General features: G+C 34.6%; 1 protein-coding gene across 1 annotated transcript in view; it reads right to left on the minus strand.

Moving 5' to 3' along the window:
* SLC12A2 (solute carrier family 12 member 2) overlaps positions 1–19,360 on the minus strand; it is a 97,054-nt gene that overhangs the window by 55,817 nt on the left and 21,877 nt on the right. Inside the window, exons 2-4 of the mRNA XM_057736047.1 lie at positions 13,767–13,886; positions 12,449–12,524; positions 12,050–12,145 (exon numbers count right to left, since the gene is read on the minus strand). Of these exons, the coding sequence (XP_057592030.1) occupies positions 12,050–12,145; positions 12,449–12,524; positions 13,767–13,886 (292 nt within the window). The remainder of the gene's footprint in view (positions 1–12,049; positions 12,146–12,448; positions 12,525–13,766; positions 13,887–19,360) is intronic.

A 19,360-nucleotide genomic window follows, 5' to 3' on the forward strand; every position in this document is an offset into this window, starting at 1 on the left:
ATTTCAAATCTTTCTATTACTAATAAGAAAATATATATCTAAGATGCATTTAACATGGGTAAAGACAATGAGAAGGGAAATAATGACTATAAGTAACAAATTCTGACATTTCAGATTTAAAAATCTTCTACCAAATGGGATACCTAAACTTAAAACCTAGAATCCAGTTTCATTACTTTTTAAAATATTTTTATTTTTTTAAGAAAATAAAGTTACACATGAAGAATATAAAAGCACTGGCTCATCTTCCTCTACTTTAAATTCCTGATGAAAAGCAAAAGTACTGTGCCCTATTTCTTCTCACTTCTTATTCCTACATCCTAGAGGCAACCAGTTTTTTTTTGTTTTTAAATATTCATTTATTTATTTATTTTCGCTGTGCCAGGTCTTAGTTGCAGCGTGTGGGTTTCTTAGTTGTGGCATGTGAACTCTTAGTTGTGGCATGCATGTGGGATCTAGTTCCCAGACCAGGGATTGAACCCAGGGCCCCTGCATTGGGAGTGTGGAGTCTTACCCACTGAACTACCATGGAAGTCCTGCAACCAGTTTTAAGAGCAGTTTTTTCTTCCCCTTTTTTTTCCTGAGCAAGAAAATAGATAGTACAAAAGGTCTATAACTCTTAAAGACTGGTTTATTTACTAATCAGCATAGAGTGATAAATACCTTAAATTAAAATTTTTATTTTGTAATTAGGTAAAATTACGCATTTTACTTAATTCTAGCAAGTACAATTGACCCTTGAACAACACAGGTTTGAACTGTGCGGGTCCACTTATACATGGATTTTTTTCACTCACTATATTGAAAAACTTTTTTCAATATACTGCGACAATTTGAAAAAACGAATAGCAGAGCACAGAAATACTGAAAAAATTAAGAACAAGTTAAGTATGTCATGAATGCATAAAATATATGTGAATACTAGTCTAACCTTACATAGGTATAAGTTGAGTGATATTTAATATAAAATTAATGTGTTAATTTTCTTGGTTTTTATATAACTTTGCTCTTAGAGAATTAATTACTGTGCAGTATGTGCCAAGCTCCCTCTCTCTCTCATAATTAGAGAAATTACGTATCATCACAGATAAGTGTTTTTTTAAAAACGTTGTAATATTGTAAGCCATAAAAGACTGTACAACGATTCACTCAGTGTATAGGCTAGGCTATCATAACTCAATTGTATCATTATACTGGACTACAATAGGGCAATCATTTTGCTGCCTCTTTGTTATCAATGTATGAATACCTGTAAATAAATATAAATTTCTTTTTTCACATTATCTTTTCATTTTTTAATGGTTTTTAAATTTCTCATATATTTTTTAAGCTCTTTATTGCAGTATAATTGCTTTACACTTTTGTGCCAGTTTCTGCTGTACAACAAAGTGAATCAGCTCTATTTATACATATATCCCCACATCCCCTCCCTCCCGCAACTCCTTTCCACCCTCCCTATCCCAGCCCTCTAAAGTCATCACCCATCATCGAGTTGATCTCCCTGTGTTATGCAGCAGCTTCCCACTAGCTATCTGTTTTACATTTGGTAGTGTGTATATGTCAATGCTACTCTCTCACTTCGTTCCAGCTTATTTTTAAAAATTTTTGCTGGAGTATAATTGATTTACAATGTTGTGTTAGTTTCAGGTGTACAGCAAAGTGAATCTTTTCATTTTTTTTTATCTCTAGTGCTAGTAATATGTGTAACATATACAGTGTTTTGTATCATACAAGACAATATTGATGTAGGTACTGACAGATGATTCATCTTGAAAACACGTTATGTAAAAGTTATGGGATCAGTACAGCATAGTAAATGTACTTTTTCTCCCCTAAGATTTTCTTAACAATATTTTATTTTCCCTAGCTTACTTTACTGTAAGAATACAGTATATAACACATATACACAAAATACGCGCTAATCGATGGTTTATGTTATCTGCAAGGCCTCTGGGCAACAGTAGTCTATTAGTTAAGTTTTGGGAGACTCAAAGTTATGCATGGATTTTCAACTGCACAGGGGTCATTAGCACCTCTAACCTCTGAGTTGTTTAAGGGATAACTGTACTATTATCATTCCCACTTTACACATATGAAATTTAAGGCTTAGAGAGGTTAAATAACTTGAGCAACGCCATGCAAATAGTAAGAGAACTAGGCTTAAATTCAGGTCTCTCTGACTTAAGTGCTTACTCAGCACAGTATGTGTAATTAAATCAGTCTTTTTATTATCATTGAGTAAGATGAAGAGTATGAAAAAAATGATTAAAAGGCAACAACAGAAAAAATAACTATTTTATTTACAAAAAATACTGTTCAAGCAAACACAGGAAGTCAATATGGAAGAAATACCCTCATGGACTCGCATAATTTTGATAAATGCCCTGTCTCCTGAGTGTACAAGACATCAGTGAGTCAGATACCAGAGATACTAAGTAATGACAATGCTATACACACTAGGTTCCATTATTATTGCCTACTGATTTGGGGATACATGTCCCTGCAGCTCATTAGATTTCAAATCAAAACCCTGACTAGGTTAATCAGGAACCATATGATTATTGGCCATAAATAAGTCACTATGAATTTCAAAGAATTGAAATGAGACAGTCTTGATAATAACAGAATAAGAGAAGAAAATCATATAACCATTTCAACAGATGTAGAAAAAGCATGACAAAATTCAACATCCATTCGTGATAAATAGTCAGCAATTTAGAAACAGACCTGTCTCAATCTGACAAATGACATCTTCCAAAACTCCATAGTTAACAGCTTAATAGTGATATATTGAACTCAATTACCCTAAAACTGAGAACAAGCCAAAGATGTTTATTCTCACCACTTCTATTCCCCGTGGTACTGGAGGTAGCTAATTCAACAAATTGAAAAAAGAGAGGGAGAGGGAAAGAAAGAGAGAGGAAAATACTAGAGATTGGAAGGAAAGTATAAGCCACCTCTATTCATAGATAACATGACTTTATGTTTAGCAAAGTCACAGAATAGAGAACCAAGATACATAAGTCTATTGCATTTCTATACACAATCATAAAAAAAATTGGAAAATGAAATTTATGAATACCATTTACCAGATGAAAAACATGATTGAGGGGTAAATTTAACAAAACATGCCAGACCTCTATACTGAAAATACGTAACACTACTGAGAGAAACAAAGATCTAATTAAATGCAAAGATATATCATGTTTAGAGACTGGAAGATTCAATATTGTTAAGAAGACCATTTTTCCCAAAAAGATTTTTTAAGAGTGAAATTTCAAAGCTCTAGCAAGGTTTTTTGTTTTTGTAGGAATTGATATTGCTATTTCAAAAAGTTTATATGGAAATACAAAGAAACTAGAAGAGCCAAAACAATTTTGAAAAAGAACAAAGTTTAAAGACTTAGGATTTATAAAGCTAAGCAATCAAAAGAGGGTAGTCTTGGAATAACTGGCATAAGAAAATAAACAAATCAACGGAACAGGATACAATACAGACAATACACAGAAAATTGATTTTTCAACAACAGTACTGAAACTAATTCAACATGGAATAGACAGCTGGTGGACAAATGATGCTGGAACAAGTGGCTATCTATATGAGGGGATAAAAACAGGGGAGAGAAGCACCATCTCTGTCTCACCTAATGTGAGGGCTATTCATAGTTAAAAAACCTAAAAACTGAGACTATAAAGATCCTAAGGGAAAACATGTGGAAATATCATCATGACCTTGGGATAAGCAAAGCTTTCAAGATAGAACAATAAAAGCACTAGCCAATAAATAAGATCGATCGATCGATCAAAGAAGATTTGTGGAAAGGGAAATTATCATATACAGCTTTCATGAATACTCACAACAACTGATGTCAACTCAAACTATATAGAATCTTTAAAGTAATATGCACAAAGATAAAAAACCAAAAAAAAAATTACAGGCAGGAAGGTAGGAGCAATATTTACTATATTTTGACCAGGTACTCTGGATGTTTGTCTAATAACTATGCCACAAAACAGACATTTCTTAAACCACATGTGGCTCTTAAAAGTTCTCATCACAAAGAAAAAAAATTTTATTCTTTGGTATCTATATCCAATGATGGATGTTTACTAAACTTAATGTGGTAATCATTACAATATACATAAGTCATTTTTTTATGCTCTATAAACTTGTACAGTGCTGTATGTCAATTACATCTCAATAGAAATAAAAACAAATCACACATGGCTCAATTTAGCACCATATGGCTCTTTCTATGTGCTAAGGTGGACTAAATGTTTCATATTCATGAGAAAAATATTTGAATTTTTAGAAACAGTAAAACACCTGTCCAAGTCCAAGTTAATTTCTTTTGGATTATTTCACATTCATTTATTGTAACCAATGCTCACTATTAGACAAAAGTTGGACAACAAATCTTCCTGTCCAATATGATGTTGAAAAATCACAGCAAGCATGTGGTCTAGGACATCCTTAGTGCCTCAGGTTGTGGGTAACAATCTCTGAACAAAATCAAACTTTGACACATATTTTCTATCAAAATGAGTTTCCTTCAAAGAGGAGCTTGAAGGCAATTCAGTTTAAAACACAAACTACAACTATGAGGTAGAAAAATGAATACATTTAAAATCCGGTAAAGTTTGAAGGGTAATAAACTCCAGTTTTAAACAGTTAGTGTTGCAAAGTGACAGTGTGATGGTTAATTTTACGTGTCAACTTGACTGGGTCCTGGAGCCCAGGTATGGTCAAACATTATTCTAGGTGTCTCTATGAGGGTGTTGTGGGTGAGACTTACACATAAATCGATGGACTATAAGTAAAGCAGATTGCCCTCCATAATGTGAGTGAGCCTCATTCAATCAGCTGCAGGCCTAAACAGACACACGCCTCCCCAACCAAAAAGAATTCTAGAGTAGACAGCTTTCACATGTGCACTCAGGTCACTCCTGGATATTCAGCCCGCTGGCCTTCGATTAAACTGCAACATCAGCTCATTCCCGAGTCCTCGCACTGATGGTTCACTCTGAGTATTTTGGACTTCTCAGCCTCTATAATCACATGAGTCAATTCCTTCAAATAATTCTTTCTACCTATATACACTACCTATTGGTTCTGTTTCTCTGGAGAACCCAAACTAACAAATACATGATACAAGGTAAAATGCAAATCATATACTGACAAAAGTCTTGTATACAAAATATATAAAGAACTCAAAACTCAATAGTAAGAAACCAGAATAAAATGAACTCAATAAATAACCCTGCAAAACAATGGGCAAAAGATTTGAGTAGACACATAAAACCTGAGAAGATATCCAACATCCCTAGCCATTATGAAAGTGCAAATGAAAACTACCTCAAGATACTACTACACATATATTAAAGTGACCAAAAAAAGACAATACCAAGTGCTAGGTGATGATGCAGATGTGCAGATGCAGCACAGCTGGAATTTGCATCCATTGTTGGTTGAAATACTAATACAGCCATCAGTTTAGCACTTCCTTATAAAGTTAAGCACGCACCTATCATTTCTACTCTTTAACTTTTACCCAAATAGTATCAAAACCTATGTTCACATAAAACCCTCTATGCTAATATTTAAGCAGCTTTATCTGTAATAGCCAAGAAATAACCCAAATACCCCTCAATAGGGAATGGAGAAACAAACTGTAATGTGTCTACAAAATGGAGTAATACTCAGCAATAAATAGGAATGATCTAGTTATACACAAAACATGGATGAATTTCAAAAGCATTCTGCTAAGTGAAAGAAGCCAGACTCAGAAGGCTACCTTCCGTATCATTTTGTTGGTACAGCACTCTAAAAGAGGCAAAACTAAAAGGACAGGAAACAGATTAGTGATTGACAGGAGCTGACAGTCGGGAGAGGAATTGACTAGAGACATAATATGTATCATCTATGTATTCTATAGTATCTGAAGAAATTTTTAAAATAAAGGTTTTGTTGACGTACTGAGTAAGAAAGGAATCAAAAGATGAAGATAACAAAAATGTAATAGACTTATCAATGAGAAAGAAAACGATTTAGCAATTACTGTTCAGAGTTCACCTGGTACGATTAGCAAATACTCCAGAATCCTTTGTCAGAGCAGTAAGTCACCTACTTCTGTACACTCACTCAACAGTTTATCTGAAGTCCCCTTGTGTAAAATTCTGAGGAACAACTTTGGGAATGCTATGGGATGATGATAGCTCCAAATGGGTCCATTTTAGTTATTGTTCTAGGAAATACATTCTAATACCCTGGTTAACAAATACACAATAAGGAATTTGCCTGTTTATATTCAGTAAATTTCCTCTATTCCGTTGCCATTATTAAGTCAAACAGGAAAAGGTGAAGTGACAAACGTAATCTTCAGATCAGAATTCAGTACTATATTATCATTGTAACTGATCACCTGAATATGTTAAACTTCAAGAGCAAAGATATGCAGCTCTAATTCTGCAGCAGACAATCTGGGAACCAAGTTAAAGTATTTTTAATCATTAAAGACTGGCAAAATTGCAAGGTCACCAAATGAGTCAAAGAGAAAACCCAAGCCAAATTTACAATTACTTGCCAGACTTACATTTGAGCTACTTGTGGTACATAAGTAGTGCTTTACTGAACTGAAAACACAATGTTATGTTTAAGTCTAATAACTCATAACACAACAGTTATATAACTGCTTTTTTTTCTGGCCACATGGTGTGAGGGATTTTAGTTCCCCCGACCAGGGATCGAACCCGTGCCCCCTGCAGTGTAAGCAAGGAGTCCTAAACACTGGACCACCAGGGAAATCCCAACTGTTATCAAACTGCTTTTCACAACTTCTTCACACATCTCACTGATCTGAAAAACTCCAATATGAAATAAATTAGCAATAAAAGGAAAGAACTACGGAGCCGAGATCTAACTTACAACTTCTTGGTTGGTAATGATAGGAATTGATAAAATTATATAATGGGCTAAACAAAAAAAATCTAACAATCAATGATAATCTGATTTTTAGCAATATAGAGAGTATTTTCTATCATTCACAGATGTGAAAAATGTTAGTTTTTCCTTACTTCCAATGTTTGGTTTTACCTATATACAAAAATGAGGAGGTCAATTATTTCAGAGAAAAGAAAAAGATACCAGAATGTGAAAGTAATTCTGAGATATTACAGATATTTTAAAAAGATTCACCAGCAGAATTTGTATAAAATTTAATTTAAAAAAAGTATAATTGTTTCATTTTTGCATAATACAACAGCAATGTTGCATTACATCAGATAATGTATGTCAAGACCATGGTACCATACCTAGCAGTTAGATCTCAAAAAATAACTGCCACTATTATCTGAACATACACTCCAAGGAAATAGGATCCTGTCTGGCTTGCACGGTTACAAATCCAGTGCCTCACACTAAGTGCTCAACAATTATCTGTCGAGTGACTGAAATACAAGGAATATAAAAATTTGATCTTACTCAGCAGGTTTCTATTGACTTTAGATTCTCAGAACTACCTATCAGAGATTTGATGTAGCCTGGGCTTTTATTTGAAAGTGTACTGACCTCTGTTTTTAATGCTCCAAACCAGAATTTACATTTTCATCTTATAAAAGTCTGCCTGTGGTTGTCCTCTATTTCATAAATGAGTTGATATTCGGAGATTAATTCTCTGAGGATGGAAGAAACTCTAGTCTGTGAAGTCTAGGAAATGCAGACCTGAGTGACAGTGGCTGATGGCCAGCACCATCTAAGTTGCAGAACCTGTTGCACATGGTCTAAGAAAATTCTGTAAAATCCAAGCTCTCAAGAACACTGGTACGATTTGCAGAACAGGAAAGAGCTCTGGGCCCCAATGTGCAATAATCTGTAGAGCCTGAATGTATCTGTTAGGACAGGGAGTATGCCAGTGATTCCATCAGCTAGTTGGTGGTGCTAGTTTTACTCTGTAGAGGCAGAGGACTGGGGTGGGGGGGTCTCTAACCTGCCACTAGTAGCTTTAAATAGTACTCCCCTTCCAGGAAAAAAAAAAGTTCCCCCTCACCCCCACCCCTGCCAATACCACTATAATCAAGACTGAAACTAAGAATTTTGTATTTCCTTTTTTTTCTAAAATAAATTTTATTTATTTATTTTTATTGGCTGCATTGGGTCTTTGTTGCTGCACACGAGCTTTCTCTAGTTGTAGCGAGGAGGGGCTACTCTTCATTGCGGTGCAGGGGCTCCTCATTGTGGTGGCTTCTCTTGTGGAGCACGAGCTCTAGGTGCATGGGCTTCAGTAGTTGCGGCTCACAGGCTCTAAAGCGCAGGCTCAACAGTTGTGACGCATGGGCTTAGTTGCTCCCCGGCATGTGGGATCTTCCTGGAACAGGAATCAAACCCATGTCCCCTGCATTGGCAGGTGGATTCATAACCACTGTGCCACCTAAGAAGTCCAAGAATCTTGTATTTTCTAAGTTTTGACTTTTTTCCCCCCGAAACCCTGAATATTTCCATATCATTTTTATCTTAGACTTCATAATTGGACACTATTACATTTGTTTACAAGTTGACAGTTAACTTATATTTTTTAAAAAAACTATACTTTTCTAGATTGGTACCTGTTTAATCTCTAAAATATACCGTTAAAGCCAATGTGAAGGCTACTTAGTAACATTAAATCTCTCCTGTGGCATAAAGCACACAACATCGGGAAAAGCACACATTAAGAGCTGGAAGCACAGACCTTACAAAATGAGAATAAAAGATTATTTTTTCACTATTAATATAACAAAAATACATGTTATAATTCAGTTAAGAACCAAGATAAATAAAACAAATTAAACTGTCAAGCACTACCTCAAAATAGTTCTTTATATTAATAACTACACACTCAAGTTTAAAAGAGGGCTCTTCAGACTGAAATTATTAAACACAGCAACCACAACCTTTCAGCAATATTTTGGGTAAAATATTTCCTTGTTAATTTCCTTAACAGTCAACTCTCAGTCCACAGAAAGTTAAGATGGGTCTCCAGACATCACTATTCCCATAATGTCCCTCCATTTCTCCTACATAAGTCTTTGCACCCTGACCCTCTGGATAGCTCTAGCTCTACTGCGCTCCTCTTATGTAGTCCTTTCAAGGAAGGAAGTCAAAATTGAGTCCTCAGGGGTTGGGCCAGAAGGCATACAATGCAGGCACCCTTGGTCCCACACTACTAAAAGATAAAGAGGTTTACTGTTAAGAACAGAAAATAAACTCCATCTACACATTAAGTCTCTTAAAGTTTGTTTCAAACCATAACTCCATCTTTTTTGCTCCTTGGAAAATTTTATTAAACAAGGATTTATTGTTTCAGAAGATTCCCAGTCTAACATTTGCTGTCATTTAGTGCCATTTAGTAAGTTCCTCTTTCCCCTGCATACTCCATGCTTCCTGGAGCTACAAGCGTGATGTGATTCAGATTTAATACTTCAGAGGTGCTCTTTTTAAGTAAAGGGTTTACAAAGTTGTAGTAGTCTAATTCTGTTTCCTTCTTCATTTATTTTTTAGAGTAACTACCTAAAGGATAAACCTCTTATCAATTTCTTGCTTACACTGAGTTCAGGTAAAGAAATTTTCATTCAGAAAACTTGATTCACACTAGATTCTTTATCAATTTTCAAAATACGTTAGTTCTCTAGCATTCTTCAAAGGTGAAATTGAGATTTTTGTGTGTGTCATGTCTATGAACCTACAGATTTTCTGTTTTCATTTAAATTATTAGTAGTACTATTGCTGTTCTATCCAAATTTAAGTCAGTATTAGCTTCTTCAAGTTGGCTCCTTGATTCTTTTGACATGAAACAATTAACCTTTGATACCTTCTTTACTTTCTGATGTGAAAAGATGTCTAGACTTCTCTAGAACATTTCCTACCCAGATCTGGAATCAATACTTTCTCCAAGGTTCCCCTGGTACCTCTGAATGGAAACACACAACATGGGCACTAGGGGTGCTCACTGATACTGGGTTGGTAAATTGTTACAGGTGATGTTTGTGGACAGAGCTAAGAAATATATAGTTTTGGGATAAAATTTATGAGTCATACTGATACCTTTAATTTAAAATCGTGAATACAGAATACAATGTAATCTCACTAGTTTTATACCTATATCTACTTTCTCCCACGTGGAGAAACTGTTTTTCCAAAAAACCAAAATAAATCCTGTTAGGGATCTCCAAGTCTACGAAGCATATGCAGAGGAGACAGAAGGGATTTACATTTATTGCAAGAATCTCCAGGAACTTTCACTGCAGATGATGCAGCTCATTTATATTCTATAAAGGATGAGTCAGGTTTCTAACATCACCAACTGATCTAAGTGAAAAATGAATGCCTTCCAGCAAAGCTTCAAAGTATTCGGTCATGTCTTTAAATTAACGGCTTTCTCTTCTTCTATAGGTTTCATTATTTCAGCAAACATATTTACTTTGTCATTTATGAATAAATGATAACAGAAGAATTCCAAATTATATAATCCAATGTTTTTTTTCTCTACTGTTAGATAGAGAACTATCATTTTGAGGAAACTCACGTAAAATTGCAACGCGTGGTACTTTGTTGGGACATATCTTCATGCACTCCATATTCTCATACTTCCTCAGTGTCCCAGGAGAGAAGACTAGATATGTCTCTGAGGTATTCATAAACATATATGAAAATGACTGGTAGTACTGAAACATGAAATGGCTTTTTAGTCACAATGCAGGAAAATCTATACTTCTCCTAAGTTTGAACTCACACAGAGAACAGTCTGGGGTTTGTGCTGACAGTGGGTCCATGCCCCATTCCCCTTGAGGCTCACAATCTAGATTTGAAGAGCTGAAGACAAGGAGAAATTCTATGATAATTTGTTGATCCTCTCAAATACCTAACACCCCATCCCATTTATCCTTCTATTTCCATTCCCCAGTAGTAGCAGAATGAAATGAAGCATGGGGCACCCAGTTACACAAGTAAGCAAGAATCTCTCAGCATTGTCTCATTTAACTGTTGGACATATCCACATCTTGGACCCCAATTTGTTCAACCTGGATTCAGGTTCACATAAAACTTCAGCCAACAGTGATGCATGCTCAGCACAGTCACAACTGTACTGATGTGAGCTACCAGCTTCTCCTAGGGCCACAGTGATCTGAATCCTCTGGTACATAAGAAATATGAAGATGACTGGAGGAAAATGAAAAGCTCATTCTGGTTCTCTCTTTCTGCAAGTATTAATGGAGATAAAGCAGAAATTGCATGTATATAAATGTCAAATACAGATCTGCAAAATAGTTGAGGCAGATGGAATAGGTAGATTCTTTTCTCGTTGATCTGCTATGATGAGTTCACAGGAGCTGGTACACACTTTTTCTTCTTTCTCCCAGGACCTTCCCCTCACTCCAGCTGAGTGATGAGTTTTGGTTTGGAAAATGGATTTCTTTTCTTCTTGTTCTCAGGGATCCCAAGGCCATTCTCCTGGTGTCCTAGGTGTTCTCCTTGGAGAGAGTAAAACCTTGCAAGGCAGATCTTGTGGGCTCCAATAAAACCAGCCTCAGGGTACCCACAGAAGAGAGCTAGATCGAGGGTATGGATTCAGAGTCCAAGGTGTAACTCACACATGAGGAAAGAACTGTTAGACCACGAGGAAAGAACTCTGCCTAAGTTTCCTTCAGTGGGGAGGAATGAGGTTACACCTGTACAATACTGACCAAATGCAGGATGCACACCACTGATACAAGGGCTGAAGCCTGGGAGAAGGCAACAGGGGGTGCCCTGGTGGAGCAGAAACCCACTTAGAAGCTCCATTTTGCTACCAAACACACTGAACACCCTGAAAAACTTGAAGCATATATGTTTGTGTATGGACCAATTTAAAATTTTACATTCAAAATACTAGTTCAAAAGTGCTCAACAGCAACTTTCTTGCCTGTATAGAACCTGATATATTGGTTTTTTAGGGTAAAAAATGATTAGAGATATTTTTAAATCTCAATTTATTGTCAGTAATCCAATGATGATGATGTGAAAAGACTGAATTTACCTCCTCGTACAAATCCATTAGTAGCTATTGCCGAAGTAGACAATCCTGTGATAGTTGTCACAACAGTGGCCATTATTATTACAAGGACTGACAGACCTTTAGGGAAAGAGAAAAGAGACTTGAGAATACTTACACGCTCATTTAAACCTACCACATCTAGAACTGGTTAGTCTAAGTATACTGAATTTACATTATAACATAAATTATTTTATTTTTATCCCATTTTAGATCAAATCAGAATTATGAAAAAAGTGACATTAAGACAACAGTCTGATACAAAGATATAGTTTAGAATTATCCCAACTGTTTGAATTTTATGAGGTTCAGAGCCTACACATGCACACAGCCACTTTCCCTATTCATTTTCAAACAAATCGAGCAGTATGTCACTTCACTTACCTATTCCAGCTTGACCCACAATCCATGACAATCTAATAAAGAGCATCACTCCCCAAATGTTTAACATACAACGTACCTAGAAAAGAAAAAAAGGCCAAGACACAGATGAAAAGTAATTAAATACGCAGTAAATGCTAAACTAGCCAATAGTAGGATAACATACATTTTAAACTATGGAAGGTCCTTTCAAATCTCTTATCCCACTCTCTAACAGTTTTTTTAAAGAGCTTTAGTGAGAGCCTAAATGTGAACTACTTAAAGTACGATATAAGTAAAATGTAATATCTGAGTACATGTGTGTATATACTTCATACACACACACTTATCTGAAGCAGCAGAAGCAAAAGAATAAGAAAGGTACAAGGAATATTTTAAGACTTCAACCCTAAAAAAGAGTAGTTTATATTCCCCCCTTATCAATGCAAGTAAGTTTAACTTTTATTTATTCTTTTATAATGTAATCATTTCATGATTTCTACATCAGATTTAAGTATTATGTAATATCTGTCAACACAAAATGCCAACTGTTCACCCATCTTTCGAAAACCTAAACTCTTTGTAAGATAGTATCTTCGATTTATTTTTACTTTTACTTACTACGCTCATAGAATACAGTCTTCTAAAAACTAAAATCTAAGAACAGGCAAACAATACAACTCAGAGCTTAAAATACACTCTACTGATTAGACAATAAAATTACTACTAGAACTGGGATTTTCCCTCTACTTCTCCCCTAAATGTCAATGCAACTCTAAATTAATGCTTCCAAAGTCCCACTGAGATGGTCTACTCTAGTTAGAACCTTAGTGCCTACTTAAACAAAGAAAAAAAAGAAAGTAAAGCTGATCCTTAATCATCTAAACCTATCTACTGAAGTCATCTCAACACTTATTTCTCCTTTATTCTGTTGCTTGTTAACGTCTATGTATTTCTCATCAAGACAATATGGTAGCAGGACAGGAAGCAGGCATACTTCAGCTATACTGCCTGCCCAGCTTTCCTGATTGTGCTGCTCCCATGAATTTAATAGCTTCATACTTAATTTTTGAAAAGTGACAATATGTGAGATTCAGAAGAAGTTATAAAATATAATTTAGAATCAAGTATAATTTGATTACATTAATACATCATATTTCCTTTACTGAATTTAATACCCACAAGTAAAGGAAGCACAAGTTATTAATTTGGTCCTCCCTAACAATCATATAAAACAGTTTAAAAAAGAGAAAGCATTATCTTGAGAATTAATGACGATATTAGGAAGATTTTATAATAAACAGAAATCTGTAACTCTAAAATTAAGTCTGTAGGTACATACTAATACACCCTTGATCCAGCCAAACTTTACAACTCCTTTACTTTCCGCAGTGTACGTGACCACAGCCTCTCGGGTTGGTGTACTTTCTTCCCCGTTTGCAAAGCCATCCTCAAAAGGTTCCTAGTTATAAGAGGAAATGTAAATTATGTTTAAGAATTATTTAAAATTTAAAGTCACCTGATAAAAACAAACATCACTAAATACACTTGGTGTATTTACAAGAATCAAGGGTTTCTGAATATTTTACCTGAGGATTGAGAGTTTTAAAAATTTAATTCTTAACATGACAGCAAACCCATTTTAATAATTTGAATTTTTAATTACATTTTGGTGGTATCTGGAGAACACAAAGAATACTATTTGCTAAGTATAGGCTAGCCAGGTCAGTCAACTCAGACCTTGGCTCTCTAGCCACAACTTTTATATTGACTGGATGCCATCCTTCCCACATCTGAAATTTCAGGGTTAACAACATAAAACTCCTCTTTGTCACCAACAGTTTTCCCTTTATAGTCCCTGACAGCAGAACTCCCACAGATCCCAAGATTCACCCCTAACTCCTGCCTTTACTCACTCCTTCTCTGAGTTCAGCCACTCGGCGCTCTTCACTCTTTCCTTTCTAATTTTCCTCAGATTCAGACATGAACTGGTTGACACAATGCCTTTTCACAACTAGTGTTTCCTTTTAAGGCTTTTATGTTTCATGTCTGATTCTATAATTCTTAGTTTTTGTTCTTTACATTCTCTCTTTCCCTCTCTCCATGGCTCTCAACTTTTGGTCAGTCCCAACACACCTAAGACACATCACAAACTTCCAAACCAGCGGCAAGTGCCTTAAACAGATTATGAAGGGTGGAGGGGTGTTGGGAGATAGAAAATGTTCGAGATCTAGAATTCTGTCCCTGACACTATCCCCATAGTTCTTCCTCTACCCATATCTCAACGGCAGGGAACAAAGTACAGCTATATTGCAAACATTCATTCTTTAAATGAAAAACAGCCAACTAAATTATCATTTAATCCAGAATACTGTGATCTAGATTTCCTACAATACTTTTTAAGAAATCATTTTCAGTGGTTATACCCTCTACTGAATTCTGAATATAATTTTTTTCATAGAAATGAGCTGTAGCAAGTTCTGTGTTACAACAGAACAAAAACTATGCATTAATCCAAACTTCCTGTTTTTCTTTGACTTCTGTTACCCAAGTAGACTCATTTAATTCCACTTAATGCATTATTGCTATATGGTTTTTCAAAGTGCTATCAATCTAGATCAGCTCATATATACCATATTTACATAATGTACTTACTGCAAATTCTTAGATTTTTAAGCAATAGAAGACACATTATAATAAGTTAGATGCAATAATCTTTAAGTATATTTTTTGAAAATTAGTTTCCCTAGGCTTTTTTAAATCATCAAATTTTAAACTAAGCTCCATGTTTACACTAAAAGACATAGCTATAACTTCAACTGCATGAAATACATGGAAAATAACTCATTTTAAGATTACTAAGAACTTAAAAATGAACTTTAATGTCAACTACTTCTGATAGTTCACAAATCAAGTGACAAGAGAAATAAATCATTTCCCTTACAACAGTTTCGTAACTACTATCTACTGTATCAAATGATTATTGTACTTTAAGAAGGATGCCCCAGGCTTATAGCATATAAAACATTTCATAAAAATTCTGTACTTACCCCAATCTTCTATACTTTTTAAAACAGCTTTATTGAGCTATAATTCACATACTCACCCATTTAAAATGCATATTTCAATGATTTTTAGTATATTCACTAAGTTGTACAATTATCACCACAGTCAATTTTAGAACATTTCCATCATCCCAAAAGAAGCTCCATGCCCATAATCAGTCACTCCCCATTTCCCCTTTCCTGAAGCTCCTGGCAATCACTTATTGACTTTTCGTCTCTAGGGTTTTCTACTCCAATATTTCATATAAATGGAATAATGCAACCATACAATATGTGGCCTTTGTGTGTGGCTTCTTTTCCTTAGCATAATGCTTCTAAGCTACATCCATGTTATAGTACATATCAGTACTTCACTCTTTTTTATTGCCAAGTAATATTCTGTTTTATGGATATACCACATTTTAAAATCTGTTCATCAGCTGATGAACATTTGGGCTGATTCTACATTTTAGCTATTATGAATAATGCTGCTGTGAGTATTTGTGCACAAGTTTTTGTATAGATGTGTTTTCTATTTATCTTGGTATACACCTAAGAATTGCTGGGCCATGAAATACTTTTTGCAATGACTATTTCTGGTCATCTTTCCCACCTCTTCTTTTGTATCAGACTGCAGACTATCACTCCTCATTTCAGTCAATGTGTCTGCCTATTTTTATCCCTCTTTCTCGCTTAGAATTGGTATAAACATGGAAACTAGCAACAGTCAAACGTGTTAGAAATATGTACAAACAGGAAAAAATGTAATCAGGGGCCTGTGTAGCTTGGCAACCCACTTTGGCTTTACCTCCACTGTTTTATATGTTCTAGACAATAGGACATCATTGATGAGTTCCCCCAATTCTGCCGCCAAAAAAGAGAATTGATGACTCAACTGTTCAATTATTCACATAAAGCCAGAACAAAAATGTTTGCCTGTTAACTCAATTAACTTTAAAACAGACAGAAGTTCCTTAGATTTCACTCTAGGATATTTGGTGCTCTTCAGTTATAAAATAACACTTTAAAATATTATATAACTTGCAAGTACTACAAGAAAATATAATGCCTATAATTATACACAGATATTTCTATTCCCATCTGTATTAAAAGAAAACTAAAGATGTGTGTACTTAATAGGCTACGTTCTCCAAGGCTAAGTACTGATGCTTGTGTCTCTTTAATAATTCAGAAGCATGTAGTCATCTTAAAATTTTTGCTGTGGGTGTTTATTAGAATTCCACCTCAAAGTTTAAGATCTAGCAATAATTATATTAGTTCCCACTCTACTATGAACAACTATATTCAAAAAACAAAGTAAGATTTTTCTGCATGTATAACGTACCTTAAAGATGAATCCAAATAAAATTTAACTTCCTTATTATGTTCCAATAGCTCTATTTTAAAGTGTTATTAATCATGAAAATACAATTCAAAAATTAAAATCAACTGAGTATGTTTTTATATTTCAATCAATAGATTTAAGTATAATAAAAGTGGGTTTATAATTATATTAATTTCCTGAAATAACAGAAAACAAAGGTAGAATACACATTTTGTTTCTATAAATACATTAGTTTCAGAGAAATAAGGAAATTGTTGAGTATGGCATTTTGTTCATACACACACACACAAAATATTGTACATAAATCTTATTACTAGGAAAATGTCATATATAATTATGAACTATAAATTATACTGACAGAAAGGCACATAAATAACATCTTCAATCTACCTATCATTTTCAGAGAAATGATGGGCTTGTGTTTTTTACTGCTTTTCACACAATGAATACAATGTCAAAAATAAAAACATAAATGATTTTTTGGATAACACCATATTAAATGAGGTGGACAAAATTAATTTAAATTTATTTGGGGAAAAAAATCTTTCAAAAAGTAGCACTGTGACTCTGAGTCTACAAAGCAGGGGTTGAGACTGGGCATGACTACAGAGTGGGGAAAAGAGGAAGAGACAGAGGAAACAATGGAAGACCCAGAGAAGCAGACCCTCAGTAACCGGAAGGATTTCCTAATGAGACAAAGAGAGATACTAATAAATTATGTCAGTCTGAAAGGGAAATTATTAATTCAGTTGGACATATTGAATTTGAGGAGCCATGAAACAATTAAAGAATTCTATCAGGCTATTAAAAAATTCATGACTGGAACTTAGGAGGGGGCCGGGCCAGGGATAAAGAGCTAGTGGGTAAAGCTATGGAAAAAGAATGAAAATAGAAACTTGGGGAGAGAAAACCTGAGCAGCTGGACAGTTTTCTGAGAATACAGACAATACAAGAATGAAAAGGAACTCTGGTTTGCACGGTCATCATTTTTTGCAGGGAGTAAAGAAATGGAGAATTTCTACACTGTGGATACTTTCCCTTGTGTATTCAAATTTCTGCCTCAATTTGATCATTCTTTCTCCTCTAGCCATGGTTATTTTTTTGCTGCACACCACACAACCCACCTTCAAACGTCCAGCCAAACTTGCTGAAATACTACAGCAAGTTCATCAATGCACACCAACCTGGATTCACCATGCCCTAACACTGAAATAGTTTTAAGACATTCAAAGACTTCTCTGCTGCCAAATCTAATAAATAAATGTACAGTTTTCAGTCCCTGTCTCAAAGGACTTTTGAAACAGCTCACAATACTGTTGACAACTCCCTCTTTCTTCAAACTTTTTTTTGAAATACCACACTCTTTTAGCCTCTTCCACCCAGCAATTAAATGATAAAAGAGTCCCTTCAACACTTGGTCTTAGACCCATCTCTTTTTTTCTTCACTCTCTATTTTTCTCCTATGGTCATCTCACAAGACCTGTAGCTTAAAACACCATCTATACATGATTAAGTAATAAGTGACAGCTACTATACATTTCCAGATCAGATCTCCCCTCTGAATTTCAACCCTGTGTGTAAATACTGATGTTGCCACTTGTATAGTTCATTATTTTTACTACTCTGATTCTTATCAAGTAAGAAAAAAGAAATTGGCAGTGTACTATAAACAACAACTTTCCTCTAAATGAAAAGGAGAGGGAAACAGTTTCTCTTTTTTGGATTAGTTTTTAATTCTTAAAGGTTTCAGTGAACACTTAAATATCAAAAAAGTTATTTGATCAGAAAGTAAGTTCTAGACTCACAGACTTAGAGAACAAACTTATGGCTATGGGGGGGCGGGTGGTGGGGAAGGGAAGGAGGAAGGGATAGATTGGGAATTTGGGATTGACTTGTACACACTGTTATATTTAAAATAGATAACCAACAAGGACCTACTGTATAGCACAAGGAATGCTGCTCAATATTCTGTAATAACCTAAATGCGAAAAGAATGTGAAAAATAGATACATGTATATGTATAACTGAATCACTTTGCTGTATAGCTGAAACTAACACAACAGTATTAATCAACTATGCTCCAATATAAAATAAAAAATTTTTTAAACATAAAACTAAATAACTTTCCATCAAAAAAGATAGTAAGTTCTTAATAATTAAAATCCTTTACAATGTAAATTGATTTTAGATTTATTCCACAATGCACATCTTAAAAATTTATAATTTTTCCGTTTCCAATATCCAAAAATTAACTTATCTTTAAATTATCTTTTACTATCGAAGGTCATAGTTCACATTCTGCTTGACCTAAGAAAAAACACTACTTAAATACAAAGGCTTGGTTTAATGATAATTTCTCAATAAAAAAAATTCTTAAAAAAATCAAGCTGTTGCTTCTTCCTTAACACCAGAATTTTCTTCAGCATTTCAGAGACAACCTACGATGAAGCCACATTTCTTTTAAAAATAATCAACAAAAATAAAGCTTTAGGAAAAAATACTTATCCAAGTTTTTAAAAAACTAGAATTAAAAACCTTAACACTGCT

Source organism: Hippopotamus amphibius, chromosome 1 (assembly GCF_030028045.1).
Source record: "Hippopotamus amphibius kiboko isolate mHipAmp2 chromosome 1, mHipAmp2.hap2, whole genome shotgun sequence".
Classification (NCBI taxonomy): domain Eukaryota; kingdom Metazoa; phylum Chordata; class Mammalia; order Artiodactyla; family Hippopotamidae; genus Hippopotamus; species Hippopotamus amphibius.